Raw genomic sequence first — 26,843 nt, 5'->3', positions numbered from 1 at the left:
CAAGTATCGGCGAGCTGCTCGGGCACATGCTCGGTTCCCCCTCCCTATATGTGACGCTCTTTACAGAGTCAGCCCACATGCAGGGATTGGCTGCCACACACTGTAATGCCACAGCTGGTGAATAGCGGCGCCGGGAATAAGGTGATCAAAGATCACAATTGCTATAGTAAACTGCTCGTTAGGTTACTATGGCAACGGTGGCAGCGGTGACGTCACCGCTTACCAACCCGCAGCCTCTGCTCACTCATTGAGTGATTAGACAGCACGGGGAGTGGCGAGGAGCGTTCTTCCTCCCCCTGTGCTTTCTGATATAGCAGAGCTAGATAGGTGACAGAAGACCAGGATCGTGGAGGGATGAGAAAGAGTAATAAAGATGGAGTCCCTAAGTGTGTCTGTGTATTTATTTCTAATAAAGTATTTTTTCTCTGTGTGGTGTCTTTTTTTTAAAACCTTTATTGGAGATTCTTAATGGCCAGGTCAAACTTGGCCTGACATTCAGAATCTCGGGCTTAATACTAGCTGGTAAAACAAAGCTGGTATTAACCTCTTATTACCCAGTGTGCCACCCACCACCAGGGCCGCTGGCAGAGTTGGATATAGCACCAGAAGATGGCGCTTCTATGAAAGCGCCGTTTTCTGGGGCATCTGCAGACTGCAATTCACGGTGGGGGGTGGGGGGCCAGAAAGCTTGGGCCCCCCTGTGCTGCGGATTCCAATCCTGGCTGGACACAAAAATTGGGCGAAGCTCACATCGTTTTTTTTTGTTATATCATGAAATTCATGAAATAATTAAAAAAAGGGCTTCCCTATATTGTTTGTTCCCAGCCGGGTACAAATAGGCAGCTGGGGGTTGGGGGTAGCCCGTACCTGCCTGCTATACCTGGCTAGCATCTGAAGCCCACGTATTTTTTTTTCAATTATTTTTTTTAAATAACTAAAAAAAATGGGCTTCTCTTTATTTTGATCGCCAGTCAGGTAAAGCCAGGCAGCTGGGGTCTGCAGAGAATCACAGCCCCCAGCTCCCTGGAAATGGCACATTGCCCCTGGAAATGGCACATTGTTTCTTAGCTCCATTTCTAGTAGCATTGCCCGGCTCGGCCAGCGGACCTGGTGCCAGGTGGCACGTTTGGTAATAAAGGGGTTAATACCAGCTTTGTATTCTCAGATGGTACTAAGCCCAAAATTCATGGTGTCAAACCAAATTAGACATGGCCATCATGAATTTCTAGGAAACCAAAAAGCATTGAGACTCCTTGTTTATTAGGAAAAAATTCCTTAGTCCGACGGAATCCACAGGGACAGCAATGTCAACTCGGCTTCATCACTGTGCACAGACAGTGTCTATACAGAGTGAGGCTGGTTTCAGACGTCCATGTTTCAGGTACGTGTGACATCCGTTTTTAACACGGATGCCACACGTACCCATGTTATTCTATAATGGTACTCACACGGCCGTGTTTTCACATGGACCGTGTGACCCCTCATGGCCCCGCACGCACATGAGACATGACTTTTTTCTCTAGCAGCACGGGTCTCACACGGATCGCACACTGATGTGATCCATGTGACATCAGTGTGACACGTACCTGAGAAAACAAGTGTCTAAATAAAAAAATTCTATATTCACCTGTATCCAGCGCTGTTTTCTTCGACTCTGCTGCCTCCCGCTTCTGATCCCCACTCATTATACTCACTGAATATTCACTCCACTGAGGAGCTGGAAGCCGAAGCAGTGCTGGGGACTTCAGTGCCAGGGACCGCATCACTGGGGACAGGCAAGTATCCAGCAGAGTGTGTGTGTGTGTGTGTGTTCAGTGTATACATGCATGTGCGCTATGTGTGTATGTGCTTGGTGTATCCATGTATGTCTGCTATGTGTGTATATATATATGTGTGTATACTGTATGTGCTCAATGTATACATGTGTGTGCTATGTGTGTGTGTGTGTAGTGAGGACCTGGAAGCCGGAGCATCTTGGGGACAGCATCGAGGACTTATCAGGGTTCCCAATGAACTCTGATGAACCCGTGAAATCACCGTCCTGACTAGAGATGAGCGAACTGGTCCCGGTTCGGCTCGAGGCCGGTTCGCCGAACGGGGGTCCCGTTCGAGTTCGGTTCGTCGAACGTTCGACGAACCGAACTCGAACGTATAGGCTATAATGGGAGGCAATCACAAACACATAAAAATGCATTATAAATGTACACAAACAGTTAATAAACATTGCCATAACACTTACCGGTCCTCGCGATCCCTTCTGCACTCTGTCTCCTGCCGCTATTCCATCCGATGATCGCTGAATCCTCCCGGTGACCGGCACTGCCAGCAGAGATGCAGGACCTATCGTGACGTCAAAATAGCCATGTGACCAGTCACGTGGCTATTATCTCATTGGCTACAGACTGGTCACATGACTATGACACGTCATGTAGGACCTGCGAGTGCATCTCTCCGGTACACGGTGCACATATGTGTATCGCCGTGTACCGGCGACATGCTCTAGCACACGGTCGACTCCCCGTTCCGTTAGGGACCGGCTGACACAGCCGGTCATTAACGGAGATCACCGTTGCCATAGCAACGCAGTTAGCGGTGATGTCACCGCTAACCGCGGCTCCGAGAGCACCGTTGCTATGGTAACGCGTCTGTCAGCGTTACCGCTGTTACCGCTGACAGCCAGCACTGATCACTCATGGAGTGAAGGCTGCACGCTGCTTCCCGATTGTAGTGAGGATTGTAGTGAGGATGAGGTTCCCCAGCCCCAAGTGATGAGCTGGTGATGAACCTCATCCTCACTACAATCGTCACTACTACTACACTAGTGAGGATTGTAGTGAGGATGGAGGTTCCCCAGCCCCAAGTGATGAGCTGGTGAATCTCATCCTCACTACAATCGTCACTACTACTACACTAGTGAGGATTGTAGTGAGGATGGAGGTTCCCCAGCCCCAAGTCATGAGCTGGTGAACCTCATCCTCACTATAATCGTCACTACTACTACACTAGTGAGGATTGTAGTGAGGATGGAGGTTCCCCAGCCCCAAGTCATGAGCTGGGGAATCTCATCCTCACTACAATCGTCACTACTACTACACTAGAAAGAAAGAAGACAGAAGAGCAGGATCGTGGAGGGCTGACAGGGGGTAATAAAGATGGAGTCTCTAATGTGTCTGTGTATTTATTTCTATTAAAGTATTTTTTCTCTGTGTGGTGTTTTTTTTAACCCTTTATTGGAGATTCTTAATGGCCGGGTCAAACGTGCCTGACATTAAGAATCTCTGGCTTAATACTGGCTAGTAAAACAAAGCCAGTATTAACTCATGATTACCCAACAAGCCACCCGGCTCCAGGGCTGTTGGAAGAGTTGGATACAGCGCCAGATGATGGCGCTTCTATGAGAGCGCCATTTTCTGGGACGGCTGCGGACTGAAATTCGCAGTAGAGGCGCCCAGAAACCTCGGGCTAACCTGTGCTGCGGATTCCAATCCCCAGCTGCCTAGTTGTACCCGGCTGGACACAAAAATGGGGCGAAGCCCACGTCATTTGTTTTTTAATTATTTCATGAAATAAGTGAAATAATTAAAAAAAAACGGGCTTCCCTATATTTTTGGTTCCCAGCCGGGTACAAATAGGCAACTGGGGGTTGGAGGCAGCCCGTGGCTGCCTGCTGTACCTGGCTAGCATACAAAAATATGGCGAAGCTCACGTCCTTTTTTTGTAGTTTTTTGGCAAAAAAAATAAAAAATGCTTCCCTGGATTTTCCATTGCCAGTGAAGGTAACACCAAGCAGTGGGGGTTAGCAGCCAGTAGCTGCTTGGATTACCCTTAGCTAGCGATACAAAAAATGCAGCGGGAGCCCATATATATTTTTTTTAATTATTTATTTAAGTAACTAAAAATAAAATGGGCTTCCCTGTATTTTGATTGCTGGACATCACAGTGCTGTAAAAATAAATCTTTAAAAAAATGACGTAGCGCTCCGCGGTATTTTTGATTCTCAGCGCAGATAAAGCAGACAGCTATGGGTTGCCACCCCCATCTGCCTGCCGTTACCTTGGTTGGCAATCAAAATACAGGGAAGCCCATTAATTTTTTCTATTTAAAAAATGGTTAAAAAAAAAATGACGTTGGGTCCCCCCATTTTTGATAGCCAGCTAGGGTAAAGCAGACGGCTGTAGCCTGAAAACCACAGCTGGCAGCTTTACCGTGGTTGGGGATCCAATGTGGAGGTCCCCTCAGGCTCTTTTTTATAATTATTTTATAAATATTAATAATTACACAATAAAAGTAGGGTCCCCCCCAAATTGGATCACCAGCCAAGGTAAAGCGGACAGCTGTGGTCTGGTATTCTCAGGGTGGGAAGGTCCATAGTTATTGGGCCTTCACAGCCTAAAAATAGCAGGCCGCAGGCACCCCAGACGTGGCGCATCCAGTAGATGCGCCAATCCTGGCGCTTCACCCCAGCTCATCCCGTGCCCTGGTGCAGTGGCAAACGGGGTAATAAATCGGGTTGATACTAGCTGTAAAGTCACCTGAGATCAAGCCCAGCAGTTTGTGATGTCATGGCGTCTATTAGATACCCAACATCATAAACTGTCAGTACTAACAAAAACAAAAAATCGACAAAAGAAATTTATTTGAAAAAACAGTCCCCAAAACATTTCCTCTTTCACCAATTTATTGTAAGAAAAAAAATAAAGGGGTCCCACGACGACTCTGGACCGTGTAGAATATGGGGGGGAGACACTCAGGGAACGTATCCCCCATTTTCTAGGAGTGCGGACCCTTCATGTGAGGAGTGTGGGTGCAATGAATCTGCACTCACTCTCCCCGGGTCCACAGCAGCAGAGTCCATGTCGTAATGGTTGCTACCAAAGCTGCAATGCCCTGCTCATGAGGTAAGGGCATGCCTAATCAGGAGAACTACTGTAGAGGAAGCTCTGCTCACTGGTATATAGGTGCTCAGAGGTAATAATAGATAAAATTAGTGACTAACCTCGGCACTCTAAATCTCCCAGACTAAGTCAGTAAGTCACAACGGATAGTAATGCAAAATCACTCTTTATTGGTCCGTATTAAGAAAAAAAATTTTTTCATAAGCATATATGTTTTTGTCCAAAACAAGTTACAAATGACGCTTCGGCCTGAGCCTTCGTCAGATTGGACTTATCTGCATGTAATCATGAAAAATGACAATAATCAGTATTACATAAGAGTGAGAGAACAATAACATAAACTCGAACAATGTAGAGGTACAATTGGGATGCAGCAAAAAAATTGCAACACAGCAAGAAATGAAACACATGATACAAATGTCATAATACAGTACAAGGACAATATAGTAATGACAAATATGGGGTCAGAGTAGACTTAGACAGCTCTGGTACGAAAGAGATGTCAATCATAAAGTAACATGTGCAGTAGGTGTAGAGCTACAGTATGCATGGCAGAGCTAATGGGTAGACCGACCATAGAAAAAGAACAGAGAAAAAGTGGAGAAAAAGTGGAGAAAAAAATGGAGAAAAAGTGGAGAAAAAAATGGAGAAAAAGTGGAGAATAAGTGGAGAATAAGTGGAGAAAAAGTGGAAAATAAGTGGAGAAAAAGTGGAGAAAAAAGTGGAGAAAAAATGGAGAAAAAGTGGAGAAAAAGTGGAGAAAAAGTGGAAAATAAGTGGAGAAAAAATGGAGAATAAGTGGAGAAAAAGTGGAGAAAAAAATGGAGAAAAAGTGGAAAATAAGTGGAGAAAAAGTGGAGAAAAAGTGGAGAAAAAAATGGAGAAAAAGTGGAAAATAAGTGGAGAAAAAGTGGAGAATAAGTGGAGAATAAGTGGAGAAAAAGTGGAGAAAAAGTGGAGAAAAAGTGGAAAATAAGTGGAGAAAAAGTGGAGAATAAGTAAAGAAAAAGTGGAGAAAAAGTGGAAAATAAGTGGAGAAAAAGTGGAGAAAAGTGGAGAAAAGTGGAGAAAAAGTGGAGAATAAGTGGAGAAAAAGTGGAGAAAAAGTGGAGAAAAAAATGGAGAAAAAGTGGAGAAAAAGTGGAGAATAAGTGGAGAAAAAGTGGAGAAAAAGTGGAGAATAAGTGGAGAAAAAGTGGAGAAAAAGTGGAGAAAAAAATGGAGAAAAAGTGGAGAATAAGTGGAGAAAAAGTGGAGAAAAAGTGGAGAAAAAGTGGAGAAAAAGTGGAGAAAAAGTGGAGAAAAAGTGGAGAAAAAGTGGAGAATAAGTGGAGAAAAAGTGGAGAAAAAGTGGAAAATAAGTGGAGAAAAAGTGGAGAAAAAGTGGAGAAAAAGTGGAGAAAAAGTGGAGAAAAAGTGGAGAATAAGTGGAGAATAAGTGGAGAATAAGTGGAGAATAAGTGGAGAAAAAGTGGAGAAAAAGTGGAAAATAAGTGGAGAATAAGTGGAGAAAAAGTGGAGAATAAGTGGAGAAAAAGTGGAGAAAAAGTGGAGAAAAAGTGGAAAATAAGTGGAAAATAAGTGGAGAAAAAGTGGAGAAAAAGTGGAGAAAAAGTGGAGAAAAAGTGGAGAAAAAGTGGAGAAAAAGTGGAGAATAAGTGGAGAATAAGTGGAGAATAAGTGGAGAATAAGTGGAGAATAAGTGGAGAATAAGTGGAGAAAAAAAATGGAGAAAAAGTGGAGAAAAAGTGGAAAATAAGTGGAGAAAAAGTGGAGAAAAAGTGGAGAAAAAGTGGAGAAAAAAGTGGAGAAAAAGTGGAGAAAAAGTGGAGAAAAAAATGGAGAAAAAGTGGAGCACCCTTTGGTACCTTTCATGTGGCACTAAGGGGTGCTTAGCTTTGTATTTAGCCAAAAAAATGAAAAAAAAATGACGTAGGGTTCCCCCTAGTTTTGTAGCCAGCTAGGGTAAAGCAGACGGCTGCAGCCTGCAGACCACAGCTGGCAACCTCACCTTGGCTGGTAATCCAAAACTGAGGGCACCCCACGCTGTTATTTTAAATTAAATAAATAATTAAAAAAAAATACACGTAGGGGTCCCCCAAAATTGGATCACCAGCCAAGGTAAAGCAGACAGCTGGGGCCTGATATTCTCAGACTAGGGAGGTCCATGGTTATTGGACTCTCTCCAGCCTAAAAATAGCAGGCCGCAGCCGCCCCAGAAGTGGCGCATCCATTAGATGCGCCAATCCTGGTGCTTCGCCCCAGCTCATCCCGCGCCCTGGTGCGGTGGCAAACGGGGTAATATATGGGGTTAATACCAGATGTGTAATGTCACCTGGCATCAAGCCCTGGGGTTGGTGAGGTCAGGCGTCTATCAGATACCCGACATCACCAACCCAGTCAGTAATAAAAAAAAATAGACGACAACCACATTTTTATTTGAAAAAACACTCCCCAAAACATTCCCTCTTTAACCAATTTATTAGAATGAAAAACAAATCCAGGTCTGCTGTAATCCAAGGGGTTGCCATGACGATCCACACTGTCCCAGTCAATGAAGAGCAGGATGTTCCCCATTGGCTGGGAGAGCAGTGCAGTGACCTGAGCTAACATCAATGGGTCAGCCCAGGTCACTGCAGGGGATGACAAGTGCTGCTGTCAGCGAGGTACATTACCTGCGCTGATCTCCAGCACACTGACAGCCCCTGTCACTGAGTTCAATGACCGGCGTCTTCACATCAAGTATCGCGAGAGGTCCGTGACGTCACCGCTAGTCAGTCTCGGGTCGGAAGCGAGAGGTGATGTGACAAGCGGCGGCCATGGAGGACAATGACAGCGCTGAGGTCGGGATGGCGAGACTTCATCACCGCAGGTAAGCCGAGCGGGACCATGTGTGTGTGTGTGTGTGTGTGTGTGTGGCGCGGGCAGGAAGGGGCGGAGCGAGCTGAGCGGGAAAGTGTGGGATTCCTGCACGTAACTAAGATAAACATCGGGTTACTAACCAAAGCGTTTTGGTTGGATACCCGATGTTTATCTTGGTTACCAGCTTGTGGCAGGCTGCCAGCGATGGCTCCTGCACACTCTAGCTGTAAAAAGCCCTGCTTTTTGCTGCTAGAACCGTTCTCGAACGTATCTAGAACTATCGAGCTTTTGCAAAAAGCTCGAGTTCTAGTTCGATCTCGAACAGCCCCAAAAATCACTCGAGCCCCGAACTGGAGAACCTCGAACCACGAACCGCGCTCAACTCTAGTCCTGACACCCGCTGTAGCGCGGGTGTCGCTGGGGTGTCATCAGGATCTCATCAGAGTTCATTGGGAACTCTAATGACCTCCTGGACATCACTGCACACACACTGCTTTGTGAATACTCACCTGTCCCCGCGCTGCTGTCCTCGGTGGTGCTGTCACCAACACTGAAGTCCCCAGCGATGCTCCAGCTTCCAGGTCCTGAGTGCAGGGAATATTCTATGAGTATAATGAGCGGCGGTCAGGAGCGGGAGGCAGCAGAGCTGAAGAAAACAGCACTGGATACAGGTAAATATAGAAAATCTTTTTATTTCACAGACACGTGTGTACTCTGGTACCTGTCACACGTATGCAAACACAGATGTCACATGTGTCACATACGTGTGACACACGTATGACCATAACCATGCATGTGGCTTGTACCTGATTAAACACAGACGTCTGAAACCGGCCTGAGAAGTAAAGAGACCCATGTCAGCTCTGCTACATCGCTCTGCACAGAACGATGTAGCAGAGCTGACAGTGAGGCGATGATTGCACTTGCGTCTCGCATTGCATCACCCCACTCTCAGGACAGGAGCGCCTCAGCTGTGGAAATAAACGTAGCTGACCCGCTGCTGTCGGGAGATTGTGCGCTGCGATGCGATGACACTCGCATCACGGCGCACCAGGACCTGTGATGACATCATAGTCACGTCTGTAGCCAATGAGGTAATACAACATGCATACCTGACTGATCACATGGCCATGATGTCACGAAAGGTCCTTTAGTCATTGTGGTTACAGGGAGGACACAGCAATGATCGGACGGATGCGGAAGCGGCCGGGAGACAGAGTCTGCAGGACGTGTCGCGGGACCTGTAAGTATGATCATAATGTTTTTTGATAATGTGCTTTTTTTTACAGCCCCTGGACCTAAACTGTAACACAAAATTCCCAGGAAAGTTCGTGATCGGGATCGTGTGCACGAGCATCATGTGTTCGGTACGGACCCCTTTACAGTTCGGGTTCGCCCATCACTAATTACAACCACTTTTCGGCAAATGCTCATCATTTCAGAGACTCAAAAGTAATTGGCCAAATTTACTTTACCATAAATAAATGTTTATTTTTAATTCTTCCTAGAGAATCCTTTACAGGCAATGACTGCCTGAAGTCTGGAAGCCATGGACGTCACTAAAAGTTGGGTTTCCTCCTTTGCCAGGCCTTTACTGCAGCTGGCTCCAGTTGTTGCTTGTTTGTGGGTCTTTCTACCTTAAGTTTTGCCTTAAGCATGTGAAACGCATGCTCGATGGGGTTGAAATCATTAAAGAATATTCCACTTGTTTGCCTTAAAAAAACACCTTGGATTGCTTTTGCAAAATATTTGGGTCATTGTCCATCTGTACGGTGAAGTGCCATTCAATCAACCTTTCTGCATTTGGTTGAATCTGAGCAGAACGTACAGCCCTGTACACATCAGAATTAATCCGCAGTCACATCATCAATAATTACTAGTGACTCAGTGTCATTGGAAGCCATGCGTTCCCATGCCATCACACTGCCTCCACCATGTTTTAGGCCGGTTTCACACTTGGGTTGAACGGCATCCGTCACATGTGACGGATGCCTTGCAAATAGTGTGATAATAACGGCAACGGATTCCAGTGAAATAACGCGTTGCGTTAAGTTTTCTTTAGCTGAGAGAGAGCCTTTATCATCACGCACACATCCCGACACTACCGCCCACATCATCACCGCACACATCCCGACACTACCGCCCACATCATCACCGCACACATCCCGACACTACCGCCCACATCATCACCGCACACATCCCAGCACTACCGGCCACATCATCACCGCACACATCCCGACACTACCACCCACATCATCACCGCACACACCCCGACACTACAGCCCACATCATCACCGCACACACCCCGACACTACAGCCCACATCATCACCGCACACATCCCGACACTACCGCCCACATCATCACCGCATACACCCCGACAGTACCGCCCACATCATCACCGCACACACCCCGACACTATCGCCCACATCATCACCGCACACATCCCAGCACTAACGGCCACATCATCACCGCACACATCCCGACACTACCACCCACATCATCACCGCACACACCCCGACACTACAGCCCACATCATCACCGCAAACATCCCGACACTACTGCCCACATCATCACTGCACACATCCCGACACTACCACCCACATCATCACCGCACACATCCCGACACTACCACCCACATCATCACCGCACACACCCCGACACTACAGCCCACATCATCACCGCACACACCCCGACACTACAGCCCACATCATCACCGCACACATCCCGACACTACAGCCCACATCATCACCGCACACATCCCGACAATACCACCCACATCATCACCGCACACATCCCAACACTACAGCCCACATCATCACCGCACACATCCCGACACTACCGCTCACATCCTCACCGCACACATCTCAGCACTACCGCCCACATCATCACCGCACACATCCCGAAACTACCACCCACATCATCACCGCACACATCCCAACACTACAGACCACATCATCACCGCACCCATCCCGACACTACCGCCCACATCATCACCGCACACACCCCAACACTACCGCCCACATTATCACCACACACATCCCGACACTACCACACCCATCATCACCGCATACACCCTGACACTACAGCCCACATCATCACCGCACACACCTCGACACTACCGCCCACATCATCACCGCACACGCCCCGACACTGCCGCGCACATCATCACCGCACACGCCCCGACACTACCGCACCCATCATCACCGCATACACCCTGACACTACAGCCCACATCATTACCACACACACCTCGACACTACAGCCCTCATCTTCACCACACACATCCCGACACTGCCGCCCACATCTTCACCGCACACATCCCGACACTACCACCCATATCATCACCACACACATCCCGACACTGCCGCCCACATCATCACCGCACACGTCCTGACACTGCCACCCACATCATCACCGCACACGTCCCGACACTGCCGCCCACATCATCACCGCACACATCCCGACACTGCCGCCCACATCATCACTGCACACATCCCGACACTGCCGCCCACATCATCACCGCACATATCCCGACACTGCCTCCCACATCATCACCGCACACATCCCGACACTGCCGCACTCATCACCGCACATGCAGGCACTACCACACTCATCACCGCACACGCAGGCACTACCGCACTCATCATCACCGCAGACACGCAGGCACTACCGCCCCCATCATCACCGCACACACACAGGCATTACCTCAGTGACATCCCCGCTGACAGCGCGATTCACTTCAGTTGCTCTGTGGAGCTGACAGTGAGTGGCGATTTTCTACTGCTGCCCCTGTCAGCTTCATGTAGCAGAGCTGAAAGCATCGCGGGACCTCATGTGGATTAACCTGGCCCTGGAGGGGTATTTGGGGATTTTAATAAAGTGGTGAAAGAGGGTGTTTGTTTTTTTTTATTCCAAATAAAGGATTTTTTCGGGTGTATGTGTTTATTTACTTTCACTTACAGGTTAATCATGGAAGGTATCTCGGGGAGACGCCTGCCATGATTAACCTAGGACTTTGTGGCAGCTATGGGCTGCTGCCATTAACTCCTTATTATCTCGATTGCCACCGCACCAGGGCTATTCGGGATGAGCCGGGTAGAGTCCCGGGACTGTTGCATCTAATAAATGCGGCAATTCAGGGCGGCTGCTGGCTGATATTTTTAGGCTGGTGGGCTCCTCATAACGTGGGGCTCCCCATCCTGAGAATACCAGCTGTGATGACATGGACACTCACTGCCTAGCATGGGTTAAAGTTTCTTAATATTCAGCCAGACATGAAGCCAGTTTGTTTATAGATGGGTGATAATCCCTCATTGTTCTACAAGACTCTTGGGAGTTTACTATTGAAGTTTTTGTTGACTCATGTAATTGTTTTGGCCACTGAAGGCCAGACACCCAGATAACTCAATTATGCGATCTTCCCATTGTATTACTAAGTGAATTGCTAGAGGTGATGTAATTTACCTGTCTCACCCTTGTCTCTGGATATTTGAATATAGCTTGAAATTCATCCAATAAAGCCAGCTTTACACCTTACAATTAGGTGTGCAATCTCGTATGCGATGTGACACGCCCAGGTCGCATATGCGATTTAATGAGATCGCACATAGGTCGGTCATTTGCTGTCACACGTGCGTTAGTAGTCTATGTTAAATTGATCAATTTTGTGTGCGATCCTTTAGATCATGTATTCTGTGACGTATGCATTGGGCAAACTTTTTTTTTTTTTTTATTTATTGACTTGCCAAGCGTGTGTAATGTGTAGGGATGCGTTTATACTATGTCATCTGCCATTCAGCTCTGCTACATTGCCGCTAAAAGCAGACACAGACAGCCATGTAGCAGAGCTGAATGGCAGATGACAGCAGACACAGACAGAGCCGAACGATCAGAATGAACTCGGGTTAACTTCACCCGACTTCATTGTCATGCTGCGGCTCTGTCTGTGTTGCGTCCTGATTAGCGGTCACCCGTGAAGGGCTCACCGGTGACCGCTAAACTCCTGAGTAACTGAATTAAGCAGCCCTCTCTCATATACTCACCGATCCCCGATCTAAGGCGCGGCGCTGCACGGCATTCACACTGCTCCGGCGGCTTATACTATTTTGAAAAAGCCAGCCGCTCATTAAACAATCTCGTATTCCCTGCTTACCCCGCCCACCGGCGCCTATGATTGGTTGCAGTGAGACACGCCCCCACGCTGAGTGACAGGTGTCTCACTGCACCCAATCACAGCAGCCGGTGGGCGTGTCTATACTGTGCAGTGAAATAAAGAATTAAATAATTTAAAAAAACGGCGTGCGGTCCCCCCCAATTTTAATAACAGCCAGATAAAGCCATACGGCTGAAGGCTGGTATTCTCAGGATGGGAAGCTCCACGTTATGGGGAGCCCCCCAGCCTAACAATATCAGCCAGCAGCCGCCCAGAATTGCCGCATACATTAGATGCGACAGTTCTGGGACTGTACCCGGCTCTTCTCGATTTGCCCTGGTGCGTTGGCAAATCGGGGTAATAAGGAGTTATTGGCAGCCCATAGCTGCCACTAAATCCTAGATTAATCATTGCAGGTGTCTCCCCGAGATACCTTCCATGATTAATCTGTAAGTTACAGTAAATAAACACACACACCCGAAAAAATCCTTTATTAGAAATAAAAAACACAAACATATACCCTGGTTCACCACTTTAATCAGCCCGGAAAAGCCCTCCATGTCCGGCGTAATCCAGGATGGTCCAGCGTCATTTCCAGCTCTGCTGCATGGAGGTGACCGGAGCTGCAGAAGACACTGCCGCTCCTGTCAGCTCCACGCAGCTAATGAAGGGAATAGCGCGATCAGCTGAGCTGTCCCTGAGGTTACCCGCTGTCACTGGAAACAGCGGTGGCTGCGGGTAACCTCAGTGACAGCTCAGCTGATCGCGCGGCTGTCTTCAGTTGCTGCGTGGAGCTGACAGGAGCGGCTGTGTCTTCTTTGGGGGTGAGACGGACACAGAGGACATAGTCCTCTGGGTCCGTTTCATCGATGACATTTTTGTTATTTGGAAGGGGGATCATGGTGGTTTGGAGCAGTTCGTTCGGAATTTGAATCAGAACAGCATTGGCCTTACCTTTACTCATGAGTGAGTGACCAGAGGCTGGCCTTCTTGGACATCTTAGTTGAGAAAGGTCCGGATGGCAGACTAATGACTAGTACCTTTCGTAAAGAGACGTCATCGAATTCCCTACTACGATGGGAGAGTGCCCATCCCTATGTACACAAGAAAGGGATACCTAAAAGCCAATTTATTAGAATGAGAAGAAACTGTTCAGACAATGAGCAATTTTGAAACAATCTAGAGATCTGAAAATAAGATTGGATGAGAGAGGGTACCCCAAAAGTATGGTTAAAGAAGCATTTGAAAATGTCAGAAAGATGGATCGTACCGCGATGTTGACTCCCACACCAAAAGATTTGCAAACCTCGGAATTGACACGATTTGTGACTACCTACAATAATGGCTCTACACATCTGAAGGAAATCATAGGTAGATATTGGCCAATTTTAAAAATGGATGAAACCATTGGTAAATTAATATCTGATGGCCCTGCGATAACCTTCAAAAGAGCTCGGTCTTTAAAAGGCAGATTAGTACATAGTCACTTTAAAGATGTAGGAACTAGAGCACAACTCAGCACAAAAGGATGCTACAAGTGTCATAATTGTAGTATGTGTAACATGATAGATGAGGGCAAGGACTTTGTAGACCCCAACACCAACAAAAGTTATCAAATTAGATCATTGATTACATGCAGAATGAAAGGGGTCATTTACAGGATAAAATGTTGCTGTGGTAAATACTACGTGGGAAAAACAATTAGGGAGCTGAGGAAGAGAGTGGGGGAGCATAGACGAGACATTGTCAACAAAAGGGACACTAGTGTGGCACGGCATGTAAACACTGTACATAATGGGGATTTGAAATCCATTACAGTAATGGGTATCGACCATATAGATCCTCCACTGAGGGGTGGAAATTGGGATAACCTGCTGCTGAGGAAAGAATCCTTTTGGATATTTAGACTGCATGCAGCTACACCGCATGGTTTAAACGAACAATTATCTTTTGCTCCTTTCCTCTATACACAATAGACTGAGGGTAAGTGTAGGAGGGACAGTCATCGTTGAGCGGGGGCGCCGTATGCGTAGGAACTAGGGTGCCAACCTCCGCAGGCTAGGAAGGGTCATCCCATGAGTATGAGGTTATGAGGTCAGTGAGCACGCTTGGTGGTGGGTACTGTCCCTTTTCAGTTAAAAAGTGAACTCCAACTATAAAAGCCACTCCACCATCTCGAATGGGAGAATGGTTAAAATCTCTAGGGCTCCTCTAGCTTTTCTCATAATGCTCCACGTCAGATAAATAGATAGAAAAAATTGAACTTTGATGTGGGCTTGATGATCGTGTTGTTTTCCTCTTTCTGACATAGCTACCTTGGGTTAAGATGAGATAAGCAATATATGTCTTTTATAGTCAGTTTTTGGGAATAATAAATGCTTTGTCAGACTTTGTTGAGGCTACATCCTCTAAAAGAAACCTGATACAACACCAATTCTTAATATAAATGGTGTATTCTGAATCCAGTATCAGGATATAATTAATAATAAATATAATAGGCAGTATGAAAACAAACTATGGTGCCCATTTTAATGTTAAAATAAAAAAGAAAAATATGCTACCATTTAAAATCGATACCATTACTGTTGGAATAAAGCTGATATGTTTCACAGTAAATTAGGCAGTGAAATCTGGATGATCGCTGCTAGACAATAGGGGGAATGATTAAACCGGCGCTGTTCTCTCCACATTTGATTAAGGGGGTCTGCACAGGAGGCACAGCGCTGACAGAGAGAACAGATTGAACGTGTGGAACGCATGGCGTGCGCTCCACACACTTCCTTGTTTACAAGGGGTGTTCTCATCATCCACGTGATGCGGACGTGATGTCTGATCACGTGATCTCTCCCCACTGACTGCGATGCAATGGGCATGCGCAGCAGGTATAAAATGGCGGCGCCCATAGCGCTCAGCGCGGCGCAGTATGGTTATGAATGTCTGTGGACACAGGATGGTGAGTTGATCTACTACTTGAATAAAGCGGGCTAAGAGTTATTGTTTGGGAAGAAGGATTATTAAAGTCTTGTTGCTTTGATTACAGTCCGCTGTGGGCATTAATTGTTGAAAAGACCACTATGTGGAATTGAATGGTGGTATCTTGGACGTGCAGAGTCTGACTAACACAGACTCCCCTGACGATTTTAAAGTGAAAAGAAACGCGTTGGGAGTTTTATGATGTCTGCTTGGAGGATAAAGCGATAAGATAGCCAGGGAGGCTTATCAGTAATTTCTCCACGTCTGAAGCAAATAAGGTTGATGAAACATGGATTAAGCCCGCCATGTGGTGAGACTATTCCATTTTTACAATGGTCATTTAGGAATGAAAATGACATATGGATAAATAAGTGGTAATGTGCATCACCAATTTTCCTCAAAAAATTGTTGAATTTCCAAGATAGATTGTGGAGGGCGGTTCCCTGTAATAACTGTCTTGGAGAATTATAAGGTACTATGGCAACTAGCCTGACCTAAGAGGATATGTTTGTGTGCGTCGTGCCTGATCTTTTTGGTCCATTTGAGTTTGGTGACATAAAAAAACAGGCAATACATTTTATACTTCACGTTTTTACTGATTATATATCATTTTAGGAGACACTATTAAAAGTTATATTTTAAAATCCTTTTCATGTTGTAACATGAATGATCCACTCCTGCTATAGAGAATTTGACATTTGGAGGGTTAATTTTCAAGTATCGTGCTACTATATTATACGAGAGTAAGTAGCCCTGGAAGCTCTGAGGCACGGACCATTCTAATCCCTGGTGAGCCAGCGGAAGGGTGAGACTCTGTTGCCTGTTACATTTGTGTGTTTTGCTGGTTATGTGTTATGTGCCGTTAATATTTTGGGGATCCAATAAAGTCTTAATATTGTCATTCTTTCACGCTGTGTTGTCTGAGTAGTATTCTGCCCACGGTTAAGGAGGTTGGCGTTCAGTTGGGATGAGCCCTGGGCCATGCTGTCTTTCTAAAGGCGACTGGGCCAGCGGACGAGAGCACCCACTGACTCCGTGTCTTCACACCTGCCTTCAGCCGTGTGGCTTTACCTTGGCTGGTATCAAAATTAGGGGGGACTGCACGCTGTTTTTTTAATTATTTATTTATTTATTGTACTGCACGATATAGACACGCCCACCGGCGGCTGTGATTGGTTGCAGTGAGACAGCTGTTACTCAGCGTGGGGGCGGGTCTGACTGCAACCAATCACAGTGAATACTAGATGGAATAATGAGCGCCCGGCTTTTTCAAAAGAGTAAAAGCCGCCGGAGCTTTGTAACAACTGTGCAGCGTCGCGCCCGTGATCGGTGAGTATGAGAGAGGGGGGAGAGAGACCAGGAGTGATTTTAAATGATTTCGATTGTTCTGCTGGACATGCTGAGCATGCGCACTAGAATGTGACAGAATCCGTCAGTGGATTCCGCTGCTTAGCGCATAGTGGCGGAATCCGCCACCATAGACAATCATTAGACACCGTGGCGGATTCCAACGGAATCCATCAGGGTGTGTTATTTTAACGACACAAAAAACGCTACATGTAGCGTTCCTTCCGCCCGACGCAACGTCAAAATAACGACGCTGCGTCGTGCAGCGGATGCAATGCAGACACTTTTGTTACAGTGCGTTGTCCATACAAGTCTATGGAGAATAGCGGAGTGCGTTGATGGACTGCGCTATTCTCCATAGCGGTGGATTGCGCTGAACGCAGGTGTGAAACCGGCCTTACAGAGAATGCGGGTGTGCTTTGGATCATGAGCCTTTCCAAGTCTTCTCCATACTTCCTGCTTCCCATCATTCTGGTGCAGGTTGCTCTTAATCGGGCTTTACATGCTGCGATCTCGCTAGCGAGATCGCAAGCAATTGTACCCGCCCCCGTCGGTTGTGCGACACGGGCAAATCGCTGCCCGTCGCACACAACCTCGCTTACACCCATCACACTAACCTGTCCGGCGACGTTGCTCTGGCCGGCAATCCTCCTTTCTAAGGGGGCGGGTTATGCGGCGTCACATCGACGTCTCACAGCAGCCATCCAATAGACGCGGAGGGGCAGAGATGAGCGGGACGTAAACATCCCGCCCACCTCCTTCCTTCCGCATTGCCGGTTGGAGGCAGGTAAGGAGATGTTCCTCGCTCCTGCGGCTTCATACACAGCGATGTGTGCTGCCGCAGGAACGAGGAACAGCATCGCTAATGAGAGGTAAACGATTTTATGTTTTAGGATGACCTCTCCGTGGCAAACGATTTTTGCCGCTTTTGAGATCATTTTAGGTCGCACATAACTGTTACACGTTACGATATCGTTAATGGCGCCGGATGTGCGTCACAAACAACGTGACCCCGACGATAATTCCTTAATGATATTGTAGCATGTAAAGCCCGCTTTAGTTTCATCTGTCCATACAATGCTTTTCCAGACCTGGTCGGCTTCTTTAGATGCTTTTTGACAACGTCTAATTTGGCTTTTCTATTTTTAAGGCTGATTAATGGTTTGCACCTTGTGCAAATATTTCTGGACCTAACTGTATGTTCATTATTTTTAGTATTAGCACTTTTTCAGGCGGTTTATGGAAAAAGATGTTGTGAAGGAAAAAAAACTAATAGAAATGTATCTAATACATGTATAAATACCTACTATATGTGGGTAAGTCCCTTTTTCTTTCTTTTACAGCTCAACACTACTTAACGGTGCTTCCTGTGGATCCAGTGGTGTCTATTGGAGAATCCATACAACTGAACTGCTCTATCAATTGTCCTTTGGGTACTGTAGCGTGGAAAGGACTTGACATTTTTATTAACAAGCAATATATTGCTAATGGGTACAGTGTCCAGACATTAGAAAATATAAGCATGTCCATGGAAGGCACAAAATACTGTGAAGGGACTTGTCCAGGTTACCGCAAAGCTTACCAGAAATCATTACAACTCCATGTATATGGTAAGTGCTATAATATTATGAAGTGTTCTCCAACTCCAGTCAATAGCCACCAATAGATCATGTTTCAGGATTTCCTTAGTATCACCCATGGGATAATTCCATTGCCTATGTACAATTAAGAAAATCCTGAAAATGTGATCTGTTGGTGGCTCTTGAGGACTGGAGGTGGAGATCTCCGATGTAATGTATACCAGCACATGCACTACAGAAATAGAATCCAGATGATGCAAATATAGTAGTGTTACAATGTTTAGAGGCCCTTTTATAATACTATGCTCACAGCAAATTTAAAGGAAACTGGGGCCAACCTAAATTAGTGGCATAGGTAGTGCAGCTCATCCAAGATGGCACATCAATGCAAGCTGTGGCAAGAAGGTTTGCTGTGTCTGTCAGCGTAGGGTCCAGAGGATGGAGGCGCTTCCAGGAGACAGGCCAGCACACCAGGAGATGTGTAGGGGGCCGTAGGAGAGCAGCAACCCAGCAGCAGGACCACTACCTCCGTTTTTGTGCAAAGAGGAACAGAAGGAGCACTGCCAGAGCCCTGCAAAATGACCTCCAGCAGACCACAAATGTGCATGTGTCTGCACAAATAGTTAGAAACCGAGTCCATGAGGATGGCATGAGCAGAGGCGTATCCAGGGGGGGGGGCTGGCGGGGCATCTGCCCCGGCGCAGCTGTCAAGGGGGCGCTGTTGAGCTGCCTGATGTGGCGGTCCGAGTCTCCTCGGCGGCTGTGTGTTGCCACCCCATAGTGGGAGCTATTCTTAGTCCCGACTGTCACGCTGACAGCCGCACTCATAGAAACTGCAGTGCTTGGCTCCCACTGCTCAATTGTCCTTGTATCTGTCAGATGCGTGGACAATTGGAGCGTTGACGCCGGCGCTGACTTCCGGGTCAGAGCGACGGCTGTAATGTGATCAGGTCAGCTCATCACACTGCTGACCCGGAAGTCAGGGCCGCAGCGCAGAGGCGGCAGAGAGCACTGATAAGTATTCCAGTGTGGAGCTGAAGACACAGAGGAGGAACAGTATGGGGTGAGGCGGAGCTATCTATGCACACAGAATGGGGGGGACAGAGGGTGGGGAAAGGGAATTATCAGTGGACACAGTATGATGGGATAGAGGGGGGCAGCATCTAAAGACACAGTATGGAGAGAGGATTGGATGGGAGCAGTATCTATAGACACAGTAGGGGTGAGAAGGAACTATCTTTGGACACAGTATGGTGGGAAGAGAGGATGGGGAGGGCGAAGCATTTTTGGACACAGTATGGTGGGAAGAGAGGATGGGGAGGGGGAAGGTTCTTTGGACACAGTATGGTGGGAAGAGAGGATGGGGAGGGGGAAGCATCTTTGGACATAGTATGGTGAGAAGAGAGGATGGGGAGGGGGAAGCATCTTTGGACACAGTATAGTGGGAAGGGAGGATGGGGAGGGGAAGCATCTTTAGACACGGTATGGGGAGAGGGAGGATACGGGGTGATGTATGGGGAGAGGGAGGATGCGGGGTTATGTATGGGGAGAGGGAGGATGCGGGATGATGTATGGGGAGAGGGAGGATGCATGGTGATGTATGGGGAGAGGGAGGATGCGGGGTGATGCATGGGGAGAGGGAGGATGCGGGGTAATGCATAGGGAGAGGGAGGGTGAGGGGTGATGCATGGGGAGAGGGAGGGTGAGGGGTGATGCATGGGAAGAGGAAGGGTGAGGGGTGATGTATGGGGAGAGGGAGGGTGAAGGGTGATGTATGGGGAGAGGGAGGGTGAGGGGTGATGTATGGGGAGAGAGAGGGGTGACTTATACAGACATGGTATGGGGAGCAAATGGGAAAGGAATTTTGAGGACACAGAATAAAGAGTGACATGGTATGAGGAGCAAGTGGGCAGGATGTGGAGTGAGGTAGAAAAGTATATGGACACGCAGGAGGTAGTGAGGAGACAGTAAGGGATGAGAAAAATGTGAGGGGGCACAGAATAGAGACTGGGTAGTGGAGGGACGTGGTATGGAGAGGGGGCAGAATGGGAGGACAGTGTGAGGCCATAGCGAGGAGGGGGTGTGATGAGAGGGCACAGTATAAAGACTGGGCAGTATAGGGTAATACAGTTTGAAGAGTAGTATGGAAAGGAGAGGGCAGTGTATGGGGCATGTACCATAAGAGGGACAGTGTGTGGGTCATATTTTGTGCAGAGAACACAGTGAGGGGCCATTATTTATTCTGGGGCACAGTGTAGGGCAGATATTTTTAAATAGGAGTATTATAATCATTCTGCTATTCTTAGGGGCATCGTGATGGGATGTGCTGCAGAAGATCGAAAAAGATGGAAATCTGCAGACACGAGCTGTGAATGTAAAAAGGCATCATGGCGTCAGGACAAGATAAAGAATAGAAAGAAACAACTCAGAGACACATCATCTATAAGGTACCTGAATGTAAATGTTTATTTGTGATACTGACTATGTCCCATCATTAGGCCTTGGTCCCACTTGCGCATTGCTTCTGATGTGAGAGCAATGGGACCCCCACTGATCAATTGTTCTTGGTGCAGGTGGCTGGAAATGCTTATTTCTGGATCTGCTTCATCCTCTGATAGTGTCGCGGGCGGAGGAGGGGACGCCGCGCTCTCCCTACTGCTCGGGTCCGGCTGCCGCGGCTGCTGCGGCCTGCTGCTGCTCGGTGGCTCGAGTGATGGGCCGGATCCCGGGGACTCGAGCGGCGCTCCTCGTCCGTGAGTGAAAGGGGATTGGGTTTTGGGATAGTTTATTGTCCGTGATGCCACCCACGGCTGTGGTGATGGAGTGGACACCACCGCTGCTCTGTTTGGGGAGCCCGGGAGTGATGGTACGGAGCAGCCAGTTGTTGATTTGCCCCTCCGTGAGTAGGGGTCTTGGTGCTCCCGGGGCCCGGTGATGGGATTGGGATGGTGGACAGGCGGGGATGGGGCCTGTGGAGGTGCAGGGGCGCAGGGACAGCGCTGTGCCGCACGGCACGGAGCTACTCACTTAGCCAGTAAACACGACACAGTTCTCGGTAAACAAACGGCTGGTTGGACCGGTCCCTCGGACGGTTCACAGTGCTGATGTTCCCTGCAGTTAGCGGTGACGGTCTCTTCCCTGCACCTATGTAAAGTCTCTTGGTAGCGATGGGTCCCCACCGGTTACCCACTCCTCGGCTTCAATCTGGGCCGAAGGAGCCCTACTTTGCCCGCAGGCGCTGGCCCTGGGAAACTGGTGCCCTGGCGGTGGCGGTGTCTCCCCTTCACGGTCGGGCTGTTGCCTTCAATCGGGTCTTGGTTGTTAGGAATTATGGCGACTCCTAGCCTTGCCGGGATCCGAAAGGCCCCTGCCCTGGTGCTGACTGTTCTTCGTATACTGCTCCGGTACCGCCGGGTCACCACCCGTCCGCGGTCCTTCCAGCAACCTCCGAGCAGTCCCCCTGCAGACTATCACCGCTGTCTGCTGACCTTGCTGTCACTGTCCGGGGCACACACCCGGACCAACTTCACGCATTACAAACTGTTTCTTTTCACTTCACTTCAGCTTCTCTCCTAAGCTCCTCTACCACTTCACTTCCTTCTACTTCCTCCTCCTCAACTCCTCTCTCTTCCGCCTGGTTCTCCCGCCTCCAGGGCTGTGAACTCCTCGGTGGGTGGAGCCAACCACCTGGCCCACCCCATGGTGTGGACATCAGCCCCTGGAGGAAGGCAACAAGGATTTTGGGTTAGCTTGGTGTACCTGCAGGGAATATGGGGTGCATGTGATGTTGTGACCTGTGACCCCTGGCTTGCCCAGGGCGTCACATTCCCCCTTAGCAAAACGCAGACCGTCCTCGGGCTGCCCGTCCAACACCGGTTTTATTTTCCTTTTGTTTTTCTGAAAAGATAGAAAACGGTAACATATTTACAAGTTATGACATCATCCCACATCGGGAGGCACATTTCTTAAACGGTTTCAATCGGTGTACAGTTACGGTTTCCGCTCTCTCCCACCCAAGCAACCTGGCCCTGATGCTGCCCCTAAAGCCCAGGCAGCACCCCTTGACCCCAGTCCAGCACAAGTTACCCGAGCGGGATCTGTCCTTCCCCTCCAGAGGGTAGCCACCGGTTCCTGTGGTGGCTGGGCCCCAGCCTGCTCTGCTGTGGGCCCTCCCTCCAACCTGCCTCTCCGGAGGCGGCAATTGCGGAAACGGTAACGGTAACACAACTTATTTACAAGCCACTAACATCTGTGGTTGCCCTGCAAGTTCACGGGCTTGTCCATGAGCAGTTCCTCATGCAAACTCTTTTCAAATGGTCCCCACGGGGACAACGGTGCCGGCCACGGCCGGTTGCAAATCACGGTAAATCAGATGACTGTTCGGTTCCATTTTGCTTATCATCATTTTTCAAACTTTTAAACAAACACACACAGACTTGCTGATCCCCTCTTTAAAGGACGGTCTCCCTGTACCGAAGTGGGGGTCTACCTAGGTTGGGACGGGTGGACCTCCGGGGTCCGGTGTCAGTGGGGCTGGGCAGTGGGGTAGAGGGAACAATCGGTTCCTCCTCCCGGCTATCGTGTGGGGCAGGCGGAGGCATAGGGGAGCTGGGCACAGGTTCATCCCTGGGCACTGGCACTGGTTCTGGCTCACGGTTGACTGCTTCCACCACTTCTTCATCCACAGGTTGTGGGAACAGTATCACTGGAAGAATCACCGCGCCGATCTGTGTAGGCCAGTCTGCTGGGAAGTCACCCATCACAGTGTTGATCACCTCTTTTGCCTTCTCTGCTGGTGGAGGAACTGGTACTTCAGCCATCGCCCTCAATGCTGGTGGGCACCTTTTCAGATGGTCCCGGGAAACCGTGGCCAAGGTGCCCCCTTGGTCACGACTGATCTGGTAGGCCTTTCCATCTTCCCATCCTGTGGGTTGGATGACGTACGGGATTTGTTCCCATTGATCATCCAGCTTGTGGGTTTTCATCTTCCGCTTTAACACCACATCTCCAGGCTGGAAAGGGCCCGCAGACGCTTTCTGATTGAAGCGCTGCTCCTGTTGTTCTCGACTCCGACTTAGGTTCTTCTCCACATACTCATGAATCTGTCGGTACTGCACCCTCCGCCGGGTATCCCATTCAGCCGTTGAGGGGAGTGTCTCTGGGGCTTCCAGTCCCATTTCCAGGTCCACCGGCAGTCGGCCAGGCCGAGCCCTCATCAGATACGCTGGGGTGCACTTCGTTGAGCTAGACGGGATATTGTTGTACATATCGACCAAGTCAGGCAGCTTCTCCGGCCACAGGTTCCGCTCCTCCAACGGCAACGTTTTGAGGAGGCCAAGGACCAGATGGTTCATCTTCTCACACATACCGTTGGTCTGGGCATGGTAAGGTGTGGTCCGGATCTTCTTGCAGCCGTACAGCTGACAGAACTCATGGAACACCTCCTCCTCAAAGGCTGGACCTTGGTCGGTAAGCACCTTCTCAGGGTATCCATGGGGTCGACAGAAGTAAGCTTGGAACGCTCCAGCGGCGGTACGGCCGGTTAAGTCCTTGACCGGGACAACCACCATGAACCGGGAGTAATGATCTACTATGGTCAGAGCCTAAGTGTACCCACTTCGGCTGGGGGTGAGCTTTACATGGTCCAAGGCGACCAGCTCCAGCGGTTGGTGTGTAACGATCGGGCGTAGGGGAGCCTTCTGGCTGGCTTCATCCTTCCTCCTCAACGTACAAGGACCGCATTCTCGACACCAGGTCTCCACAGACTCCCGCATTCCACTCCAATAGAACCGCTCCCTCAACAGCATCTCCAGCTTCTTCCACCCGAAGTGGCCGGCACCATCATGGTACGCCTGCAGAACAGTGGGTACATCAGTTTGGGGAATAACCAACTGGCGGATTTTCTCATGGGTCTTCGGGTTGATCAGCTCACGGTACAACCTCCCCTGATGTAGACACAGCCGGGTCCGTTCCTTCCACAAGCGTTGGGCTTCAGCTGGGGCGGCAGGGTCCATCCCAGCAGCGCCTCGCTCCACCAGGGTCTTGACTAGGTGGACAGCGGGCGCCTGATTTTGAGCTTCCTGACACTCCTGGCTGGGCAGCGGATCCAGGTTCACCCGTTGTTGGTGGACATGTACCTTCTCAGTTGGTGGCCGGTGGAATGCAGGCAACTCGATCTCCTCGAGGTCATCATCCTCGCACCCCCCTTCTGACAAGTGGGGCATCCGAGAGAGGGCATCAGCATTAATGTTGACACGACCGGCCCTGTATTTGATGGTGAAGTCATAGTTGGCTAGTCTGGCCACCCACCGCTGCTCCAACGCGCCCAGCTTGGCCGTGTCCAGGTGAGTCAACGGATTGTTATCCGTGAATGCGGTGAATCTTGCTGCGGCCAAGTAGTGGCGGAACCGCTCGGTGATAGCCCACACCAGTGCCAGGAGCTCGAGCTTGAAGGAGCTGTAGTTCTCAGGGTTCCTTTCAGTCGGCCGGAGTTTTCGACTAGCATAGGCAATCACCTTCTCCTTTCCTTCCTGGACCTGGGACAGGACTGCCCCCAAACCCACATTGCTGGCGTCTGTGTAGCGGATGAATGGGCAGCCGTAGTCAGGGTACGCGAGGACCTCTTCTCCAGTCAAGGCCGCTTTCAGCTGACGGAAGGATTCCTCATGCCTGTCCTCCCACACCAGTGGGGCTCCGATGGGTCTACCACCTTTGGTCTGTCCCACGAGGAGGTCTTGCATGGGAGCAGCCATCTTCGTGTACCCCTTGATGAAGCGCCGGTAGTACCCCACCAGACCCAAAAACTGCCTTACTTCCCTCACGGTGGTTGGTCTTGGCCAGTCCTGGATGGCAGTGATCTTCTCAGGGTCGGGGGCAACACCTTCCGCACGCACCACATGCCCCAGGTACTGCACTCTGGGTTTCAGCAGGTGACACTTAGAGGGCTTCAACTTCATCCCGTATTTGGCAAGGGACGCGAACACCTCGGCTAGGTGCTCCAGATGGGCTTCATACGTCTGAGAGTAAACAATCACATCATCCAGGTATAACAGGACGGTCTCAAAGTTTAGATGTCCCAGACAGCACTCCATCAGCCGTTGGAAGGTTCCAGGGGCATTGCACAGCCCAAACGGCATACTATTGAATTCACAGAGCCCCATTGGGGTGGTGAAGGCGGTTTTCTCCTGGTCTTCCGGGGCCACGGCCACTTGCCAGTACCCACTGGTGAGGTCAAGGGTAGAGAAGTAATTTGCGGTTCTCAGTGCGGCCAAAGACTCTTCAATACGGGGCAGTGGGTAGGCATCTTTATGGGTTATCTGATTAATCTTCCGGTAGTCCACACACATCCGCATGGTACCATCCTTCTTCTTGACCAGTACCAACGGAGCGGCCCAGGGACTACAGCTGTCCCGAATAACCCCTGCCTCCTTCATAGTCCTCAACATATCTTTGACACACTGGTAATGTGCAGGGGGAATAGGCCTGTACCTCTCTTTGATAGGGGGGTGTTCACCGGTGGGAATGTGGTGTTGGACCCCTTTGATCTGCCCAAAGTCTAGTGGATGTTTGCTGAAAACCTGTTCATACTCCCGCACCACCCTGTATACCCCTGCTTTGTGATGTGTAGGGGTATCATCAGTGCCCACGTGTAGCTGTTGGTGCCACTCATTTACCTCCCCTTGAGGCGGCGAAGTGCTGGTAGTAGGTGGGGAGACTGAGGGAATGGCTTCGTGCATGGTGTGGGAATCCAAGGTGAGCAGCTTGGCAATGGTGGCATACCGGGGAAGCCTGACTTCTTCCTCCCCACAGTTCAGCACCCTCACGGGCACTCTCCCCTTCTTTACGTCTACCACCCCTCGGGCGGCCATTACAGTGGGCCAGTGCTCGGAGGGTATGGGCTTCATCATGGCAGGGTAGTCACGCCCCTGAGGCCCTACTGCTGCCCTACACCAAATCATCATCTCACTCCTAGGGGGCACAATCAACGGAGCAACATCCATCACTCTCACTCCACCAATCTCTCATCCTGTTGAG

At 49.1% G+C, this 26,843-nt stretch overlaps 1 protein-coding gene across 2 annotated transcripts in view; it reads left to right on the top strand.

Moving 5' to 3' along the window:
* Window positions 1–26,843, top strand: part of LOC142294596 (mucosal addressin cell adhesion molecule 1-like) — a 54,913-nt gene that overhangs the window by 7,008 nt on the left and 21,062 nt on the right. For both annotated transcript variants that reach the window (XM_075337885.1, XM_075337884.1), the window contains exon 2: window positions 18,573–18,839. In XM_075337885.1, coding sequence (XP_075194000.1) covers window positions 18,573–18,839 — 267 coding nt within the window. The remainder of the gene's footprint in view (window positions 1–18,572; window positions 18,840–26,843) is intronic.

Source organism: Anomaloglossus baeobatrachus, chromosome 1 (assembly GCF_048569485.1).
Source record: "Anomaloglossus baeobatrachus isolate aAnoBae1 chromosome 1, aAnoBae1.hap1, whole genome shotgun sequence".
Taxonomy (NCBI): domain Eukaryota; kingdom Metazoa; phylum Chordata; class Amphibia; order Anura; family Aromobatidae; genus Anomaloglossus; species Anomaloglossus baeobatrachus.
This window is presented reverse-complemented; position numbering and strand designations above follow the sequence as displayed.